Raw genomic sequence first — 9,284 nt, forward strand, 5'->3', positions numbered from 1 at the left:
TTATCGAGCAAAGCTGGCCAAGTCGACAAAACCTTGGTTACCGTGACTGCCTTAACCTAAACCTACGTGTCTAAAGCTCTTTTTCCCCAAATTACCAAAATCGTATATCAGCAGATATACGCCCAAAACCACCTTGGAACCTCCCTACCAAAACAGCGTTTAGCCTTTGGAAAAGCCCGCTTTGCTTTACGACCTAAGCTACGGGGTCAGCACGAATAGCGCGACCGCGTTAGGCAAGCCTTTAGGCTAACTGCCTAGAAGCCCTTAGCGCTTTTCAGGCGCTTCCCCGACTAAACTGTTTTGCCTATTTAGCGCTTCTTCGGGTAATAAAATACGCGGCAAAACGCTCAAAAGCTTGAGCCTCCCTGACAGCACGTTCCACGTGGTTGACCATCCCTCGACCCAGCTTTAGCTAGTTGAAGCCCCCAAAAAGGCGTTTCAAATGAGATGGATGAATATCCTTCTAGATCCCAAAGCTCCACTTTGGGATTGGGATTAGGCGGGGGTCGACTGGATCTCGTGGGATCGGCGGGGTCGACTCGGGACGGGATAGACACGCGCGCGGGGCCGGCGGCCGCACGACGAGGCCGGTGGCCTTTGGGAGGACGTTGTAAGGGCCAGGTGGGAGAGCCGGTGGGAAAGGAGGAGGAACCGGCTCTCGTCCACCCCGTTGAGGTGGTGGTGACCTTCCCTTCGGGGCCGGCACTAGGTGGAGGTCGTGCAACAAGGGAGCCGAGGCCGGTAGGGGTTTGTGGCGGCCTCGGCGGACTTCCTCGACGCCGGTCGGGCCCAGTCGGGTCTGGCTCGGCCCGGTTGGAACCTCGGCGCGGCGGGGGTTCGGGACGGCGGCGAAGGGCTGCCGACGCCTCCAGAGGCGGCTGGCAGGCCGCTGGTGGCGTGGGCTGGGGCCGGTGGTAACTCGCAGCGGCTGGTGGCGTCCACGGGGGACGGCGGCGGAAACACGACATGCCCGGCTCGCGCCCGGCGGAAGTGAGAGCCCGTAGCGGCGGCGGGCGGCTGTGTTCGAGCCGGTGGCGGAGCTGGGGGCGGCAGCAGGGGCTGACCGGGGCTGGTTGGGGCCGGCGGCGCAGCGGCGGCCGTTGACAACCTTTCGTGGTTTGGCGTTCCCTCAACCGTCGAGGCATGCGGCGGCGGCGTGGAGGCCGACGGGACGCGGCGGACTGCACCTCACTGGGCCTCGGGGCGGTAGACCACGTGGATAGGAGCCGGCCTGGCGGGCGGCCTTATAGCGGCCGCCGGTTGGGATCAAGGGGGGGAGTGACACTCACAGGTAAATACAAGGTCGTGACAAAAAGCTCAAAGGCCAGTGGAAAGGCCACTAGGCTATTCGGAGGACTTGAAACCCTTCACTCGTGCTACTAGATCCCAAGCACGACTTGTAGCACGAGTGGAGGCTGTCGCCGTTTCTACGGGACCAATCACTTAATCAGCGCTAGAAGCGAGCCACGCGCGTCAAATTATCTGGAAGCGCAGCGAGCACGCGCGTGGCGTCAGCGGCTTACACGAGGCTTACCACTCGTGCCAGAGGCCGTGCGACTTTAGATAGTCGCCCACACTGCCAACTGGGTCGCTCGGAGCATAGCGTTCTAGCCCGGTAATTTTGACAGCTTTTAGCGTATTTTACTATCTAAAATCCCAAGTGCTACACGAAAGAACGTATATTGTAGCTGAGCCAGCGACACCTGTCGCACATTTGCGACTCCCATTGGAGACCTGACTAACAGGTTCCGGGATCTGGGAACGCTTCTAGCCTTTACGAAAAGGCCACGCAAAAAGCCGCTTTAGGCGGCTGCCTTGCGCCCAAGCCAAGCCTTAATAAGGCTGCCACGAAGCACTTGAAAACGCATCAGCGACTCGGAACAACCGACCAGTGAACGCAGTAAAGCTCTCAAGCCTTTACTGCCCACTCGCTGCCACCCAAGGCCACAGCTTAATCTGTGAAGGCCCTTGGGCTTAGCTTTGCTAATAGGCTGCTATTAACAAAGCTGTGCTCCTCAACACAAGCGACGGTACTACGTACTAATAAATACAAATCACCGTCGTCCACTGAGTATCGAGCTCTGCCATACAAGGCCCTGTCAAGCACCGAGGGCCGCCTCAGGGGCACGCTAATGCCCTGAAGGCCGCATAATGCCGCTAGCCAAACCCTTTGGCTAGAGGTACCCAAACGAACATCCAACACCTAAATCACCAATAATCGACACCCAATCTGTGATTGGGCCACCTGGAAGGAATCCAGGCCAACTGCAGGAAAACGTCAGTNCTCTGTCCGCGTCGTAAACATATCCACCCATGAAGCTAGGCTGCAGCCATGTCACCACGTGCGAATCACTACCAAAGAATGGGAATGAGAAGACAACAATGATAGCGTAATATATAACTCGGACGTAGGGGCAACAAAGATAGTATGAGATGAGTATACAAAGATACGAATCATAGTACACATCCTCATCTCATCAAATAGGGATACACTATGACCACTGGACTAACCAGCCAAGAGCATGAAGCAAGCCACTGAACTAACCAGCCAAGAGCATGAAGCAAAGCTACTGGATCGGACTGATATGAACGGAGTCCGATACGTGCCAGAAGCCAACTCTACTCCGTGGCTTCTCCGAAAAACCGGAGTTACTATTCACTTAAGTGAAAACTAAAAGTCCCGTATCTTCTCCATTTTAGCTCATTTTCGCCCAAAATTTGACGAGTGCTTATGTAATTAAATTACACACATAAACATCATCAACAGAGAGTTTAGTAGCACTGTCAAAAAATCTCAGTCCTTACACCGCTTTTCGACACTAATAAATTGTTTACTCCGTCTTCGTCCGTGGACGTAGACCAGTGGCCGAACCACGTAAAATTATCAGTGTCCTCTTTCATTTTCTTTTCTCTTCCTGCATTAAGTTATTCTCTGGATCTATTTTTCGCCATTCCGATTTTATGGATCTCCACTCGATAGATGTTAAAATCGAGGAAGAAGATGAAGACATTTTATTATTATGTTCGCTATTGCCCTCTTACATGAATTTTCGTGAGACCTTCTTGTTTGGACGAGATACTCTATGTCTCGATGATGTTAAATCGTCTTTACTTTCAAAAGAAAGAATTGACATGCAAATAAGCAACGAGACATGTGGAGTTTCAGGATAAGATTTGGTCGCTAAAGGGAGGTCTCGGGAGAAGGGTTCCGGTAATAGAGGTACATCTAGATCAAAATCAAAGCACAAGAATTTGATTTGTGGTTATTGTAAGAAGATGGGTCAGATAAAAGCTGATTGTTTCAAGTTGAAAAATAAAGAGCAGTAAAAGAATAACGGTGATAAAAATCAAGATAAAAGAAACACCAATACTGAAGCAGAAGCAAGTGGTGCAATAGGAGAATCAGATAAAAATGATATCGTCTTCACAGTTACGAATAAGACACGCAGACAGAATGAGTGGCTTATGGACTCCGCATATTCCTTCCATATCTGCACGCATAGAGAATGGTTCTCGACATACAAGCTTATTAAAGGTGAAGATGTATTGATGGAAAATCACTCTAAGTGTATAGTTATTGAAATTGGCACTGTTCGGGTACGAATGCTCGATAGAGTAGTGAGGACTATATCTGAGATTCGGCATGTTCCGGATATGAGAGAAAATCTGATCTCATTGGGTACACTTGATACTAAAAGGTTTAAGTGTTCTTCAGCTGACGGATTAATGAAGGTCGTTAAAGGAAATCTTATAGTGGTGAAGGCCAAGTTGTCCGACATGTTATAAGTTCTACAGAGTTCCACTGTGACAGGTTCAACAGCGGTGACTTCTTCCTCTATGTCAGATTCGGATAGTACCAGATTATGGCATATACGACTGGGCCATATGAGTGAATATGGTATGATGAAGTTGGGCGAGAGAGGTCTACTTGGTAGTCAGAGTTTAGAAAAGTTGGACTTTTGCGAGCTTTGTGTTCTTGTCGAACAAAAGAGAGTCAGCTTTATGGACGCAGTTTACCGAACAAAAGGTACTCTGGACTATATTCATTCTGACCTTTGGCGACCCTCTCGTACTCCTACTCATAGTGGTGCTAGATATATGTTGACTTTTATTGACGACTATTCTCGTAAAATGTGGATGTTCTTTCTGAAAAATAAGAATGATGTGTTCTATTATTTCAAGCAGTGGAAGGTCATGATTGAGAAGCTAGCAAACTGAAAAGAAGATCAAGAAATTAAGGACCGACAACGGTTTGGATTCTGTTCGTCAGAGTTTGACGAATTTTGTAAGAATGAAAGAATCGTCAGACATAAAACCGTTAGGCATACTTCACAGCAGAACGGGGTGGCCAAACGGATGAACATAACTCTTTTAGAAAGAGCTCGTTGCATGCTCTCTAATGCTGGCTTAGCGAAGAGTTTCTGGGCAGAGGCGATCTCTACGGCATGCTATTTGATAAATCGATCTCCAGATTCAGCACTTGATTGCAAAACTCCGGAGGAGGTATAGTCTGGCAGCCTTTCTGATTATTCTAATTTATGAATATTTGGTTGTCCTACTTATATTCATATCAATGAAGGCAAGTTAGAACCTAGGGCTAAAAAGTATATTTTTATTGGTTATGTATTGGGGGTTAAGGGATATAGATTGTGGTGTCCTGAATCATCTAAATTAATTATTAGTAAGGATATCACATTTGATGAATCGGTTAGGAAAATATAGTTGCTTACTCTATTTCAGTGCCACAAGATACAGAAGAAGAAGGTGAAGCTTCCACTTATAATCAAGCTATTTCTAGTGCTAGTTCTGCAGAGTGGTTGGTGGCAATGAATGAGGAGATAGAGTCGCTCTATAAGAATCGTACATGGAGTTGGTAAAACCGCCTACAAACAAGAAAATTGTTGGCTTCAAATGGGTCTACAAGAAAAAGGACGGAATCCCTGGTGTGGAAGATACAAGGTACAAAGCTCGTTTAGTTGCTAAGGGCTACAGTCAGGTAGAAAGTGTTGACTTTAATGATATTTTCTCGCCCGTCATGAAGCATACTTCTATTCGTATTCTTTTATCATTGGTGGCCATAAATGACTTGTATCTTGAGCAGTTTGATGTTAAAACAGCTTTTCTGCATGGAGAACTTGAAGAGCAAATTTATATGAAACAGTCGGAGGGATTCATTGTTGAAGAAAAAGAGGACGATGTTTGCCTGTTAAAGAAATCGCTTTATGGCTTAAAGCATTCTCGTCGACAATGGTACAAGCGATTCGACTAGGACAAGCGGTTCGACTCCTTCATGACAGGTTACGGATATTCCAGAAGCAAACGTGACAGTTGCGTGTACTTCAAAAAGCTTAATAAGAGATCTTTCATTTATTGTTGCTCTATTCGATGATATATTAATTGCTTCTAGCGATATAGTTGAGATAAATAAATTGAAAACTTTACTTAAGGGTGAGTTTGAGATGAAAGATCTAGATGCTGCTAAGAAAATTCTTGGTATGGAAATTAAGAGGACAACAAGTCTGGACTACTGCATTTGACACAAGAGAAATATATAGAGAAGATTTTAAAGCGTTTCGGAATAACAGACGCAAAACCAATGAGCACTCCTTTTGCGGCGCATTTCAGACTTTCTGTCGAGTTATCACCGCAGTCCGATGGTGAGCGGAAGTACATGTCACATGTTCCCTGTTCTAGTGCTATAGGGAGCATCATGTACGCCATGGTTTGCACACGGCCGGATATCTCATATGCAGTGAGCATAGTTAGCAGATATATGACCAATCCCGAGAAGGCTCATTGGCAGGGTGTTAAGTGAATTCTGAGATACTTACTAGGTATACTAGAACTTGTTTAGAGTTTGGGAGGTGTAAGGATAGTGTGGTTGGATATATTGAATTGAATTTTGTAGGTGATTTGGACAGGAGGAGATCACTTTCAGCTTATATATTCTCTATTGGCGGATGCGCAGTTAGTTGGAAAGCTTCATTACAACCTATTGTCACTTTGTCTACAACGGAGGCGGAATATATTGCTATGACAGAGGGTTTGAAGGAAGCTATGTGGCTAAGAGGCTTATTTGGAGAGCTTACTTCTCGTTGGGATCCGATGATTGTTCATTTGGACAGTCAAAGTGCTATTCATTTGTTGAAAGATCAAATGTTTCATGAGAGGACAAAACACATCGATGTAAAGTTTCACTTTGTTCGGGATACTATTGCCAAGTTCAAATATTGTTTGAACTTGGTTGCGGTTGGCAGCACTTGAGATCCTATAGGGCGTTTGGAAAAGACGGAGCGCGGAGCGTTGAGGACTATTGAGGCGAATCAAATTAAAGGTGGAGTTTTGTGGTGACCTCGACATAGCGGCTACACTACAAATTAAACCAAAGTGAAGATTGTTAAATTTGGTTTGATTTGTAGTTACCTCAATTGGAGTTAAATTTTAATCTAATTAGGATTAGATATAATTTAGATTTAATTTGCATATATGGATTATGAGTCGGAATCTAATTCAAATTGAATTAGATTAGATTTGTGTTTAGAAATTCAATTAGAGTAAAGTTCCAATTAGACTCTAATTTGAAGCCACATTCTATATATTTGCCAGTCATGTTAATGAAGCCGTCAGTGACCAAAATTAGATGCCATGCGCTAATTATTCCTACTTGCTTGTTGGTCCGTTCGGTTAGGAGCCGTGACTAATTAGAAGCCATGCTCTAATTAAGCCAAGCTATGCATGTTCCGTACAGTAAAGGATCCGCGGCGACTCTAATTTAGCCATGCGCCCGTACGGATGAGAGAGAAGCCACGAGTTGCTTGTCGCGGCATTTTCAATCTAATTAAGCTTTGGTAGTTCTTTTGAGAGATCTTTTTTTTATTTCGTCTTTCGACATTAATAAATTATTTGCTCCGTTTTTGTCAATAGACATAGGCCGGTGACCGAACCACGTAAAATTATCGGTGTGCTATTTTCTTTTCTTTTCTCTTCCTGCATTAAATTATTTTCTGGATCTATTTTTTGCCGTTTCGATTTTAACAATACTTAAAAAAAGTTTTTACTCACATATTTGTCATTTGGATTTAAAATTAAATTTCAAATCTGAATTTTATTTTGAAATTTGAACTCAAATCATGAATTTGAATTTAGAATTTAAAATTTTAAATTCAAAGTTCAAATCTGAATTAAAATTTAAAATTTAAATTGAAAATTAGAATCTCAATTAAATTTAAAATTTTGATTAGAATTTAAAATTTGAATTCAAATTTAAGATTGAAATTTGCNTCTGAATTTTATTTTGAAATTTGAACTCAAATCATGAATTTGAATTTAGAATTTAAAATTTTAAATTCAAAGTTCAAATCTGAATTAAAATTTAAAATTTAAATTGAAAATTAGAATCTCAATTAAATTTAAAATTTTGATTAGAATTTAAAATTTGAATTCAAATTTAAGATTGAAATTTGCAGTGTTATAGATGTGTAATTTATTAATCTAACCAGTGCGAAATATTTTTTGAATTCTTTGAATTTTTGTTAATTTATAATTTATAAATATATCTAGCATTGTTGGTTATCTCAACGTAACTAATAATGTGACATCTGTGATTTATATCACGACTAATATTGTATTACTCACATCTAATTCAGTACATTATTGTAATATTTTTTTTTTTTGAGAAAAGGTAGCAAGCTACCTGCTTCATTCATTAAGCAAAAATGAACTAGGCGAACAGTGTGGAAGCAGCTAGAGCCTCCAAGAGGGAAAAGCAGGAAATAGCTAGGCAAAATAAGATAAAGAAAACAAAGAAAACAGAAGACGAGACAAGAAAGAAAAGGGAAAGAGGAGAGGTGAAGACAGAAGCAGGTCAGAGGAGGTCCGTCCAGGATTTAGCTAGAAAAATGGCACGTTTGAGAGCCCGGGCTGCGTTAGGGGCCTTCAGATTGAAGATGGCGCTATTTCTTTCGGTCCAAGTAACCCACCAGAGTTAAATTGTAATGTTAAATTACCGCAAATATATATGTATGTGTATATATATATTTGTAATATATATTTAAAAAATGGCACCAGAGTTAAATTGTAATGTTAAATTACCGCAAATCTATATGTATGTGTATATATAAATGGAATTGAGCTTTTATGCTTTTAAAAATACCATGTCAATCGTGATTATAGGCTTTCAACCGTTGGATTAAGAGATGTCCAATTAGGATGATATTGCTCTATTGGGTTGAGTGGGCGGCGGATGTTTGAATAATATGATCTAATGCATAAAAATAGTTAAAAAGATAGATCTAACGACAAAAAATTTATCCCTCCCCACCTGCTTATATATATATATATATATATAGAGAGAGAGAGAGAGAGAGAGAGAGAGAGAGAGAGAGAGAGAGAGAGCTTGACTGGGCTACTATCGGTAGTAAACGGCTAGGTTTGCTACTGATTTATTTTCAATGATAAAACTTCCAAATCTATGATCGACATTATTGATCATGATCTAGACCATTTGAGCTATATAGAAATCAAATTTGTATTTTTTTTTTTTTTTACATCACTAACAAAATAATCAAAGGATCACAAAATCTATAGTTTTAATGGCCGGTATATAGTACGTTTGCTCATTTAACGGTGTAAAAGAGTCCAAATTAGCTAAATTTTTATTAAAAAATTCTTCAAACTATATAAAATAATATATAGACTGTAAATCTTAAATAATACAAAAATTTTATTATCACTTTTTGAAGGATATATCATTATCAGCCTTTAATTTTTTGTCCACTTGATAGACAAGAGGACAATATCGAAAAAGTGTGAATTTTGATTTTCAGATAGTTTAAATGCTCTAAGATCATGTTCAACGGTGGCAATCATCAATTTAGAAGCTCTATCATCGAAAATAAGTCGATAGTATACAAACCCTATTATTACCATAGTATTCTATTAAAATCTTTCTCTATATATATAAGATTATTTTGTATAGATCACCTTTTATACTTTGGTAATCTTGACAATGAATTTTATATTATTTCAAGAATACCCTTACGTACATATTTATTTGAAATTTTGAATGTAAACTTTTTCAAATTTTAGATTCAAATATAGATTTTATTTTTGAGTTTCAATTTTAAATTCAAATTCAAAATTTTAATTCAAATTTTAAATTAACTTAAAGTTCTAAACTTAAATTTGAAATCAAATTTAAATTTGCATTCAAAATTGAAATTCGAAATCAAATTTAAAATTAATTTCTGAATTCAAACTTCAATACTTTAATTAAATGAGAAAAA

The 9,284-nt window shown here is 40.8% G+C and overlaps 2 protein-coding genes across 2 annotated transcripts in view; one reads left to right on the forward strand and one right to left on the reverse strand.

The window, feature by feature from the left end:
- The window catches only part of LOC109707341, a 42,281-nt gene extending 34,163 nt beyond the window's left edge, over positions 1 to 8,118 (forward strand). Inside the window, exon 6 of the mRNA XM_020228536.1 lies at positions 7,682 to 8,118. The gene's annotated coding sequence lies outside the window, so the exon portion shown is untranslated. The remainder of the gene's footprint in view (positions 1 to 7,681) is intronic.
- Positions 348 to 968, reverse strand: LOC109707791 (proline-rich proteoglycan 2-like). Its single transcript, XM_020229323.1, has one exon. It carries the CDS (start codon positions 966 to 968, stop codon positions 348 to 350), a length of 621 nt encoding a protein of 206 aa, XP_020084912.1.

The sequence above is a fragment of the Ananas comosus genome, linkage group 3 (assembly GCF_001540865.1).
Source record: "Ananas comosus cultivar F153 linkage group 3, ASM154086v1, whole genome shotgun sequence".
NCBI classification, from domain to species: Eukaryota; Viridiplantae; Streptophyta; class Magnoliopsida; order Poales; family Bromeliaceae; genus Ananas; species Ananas comosus.

Bases quoted from the DNA above. Each gene is read 5' to 3' on its own strand.
- LOC109707791 (XM_020229323.1), bottom strand. From the start codon at position 968: ATGTCGTGTTTCCGCCGCCGTCCCCCGTGGACGCCACCAGCCGCTGCG.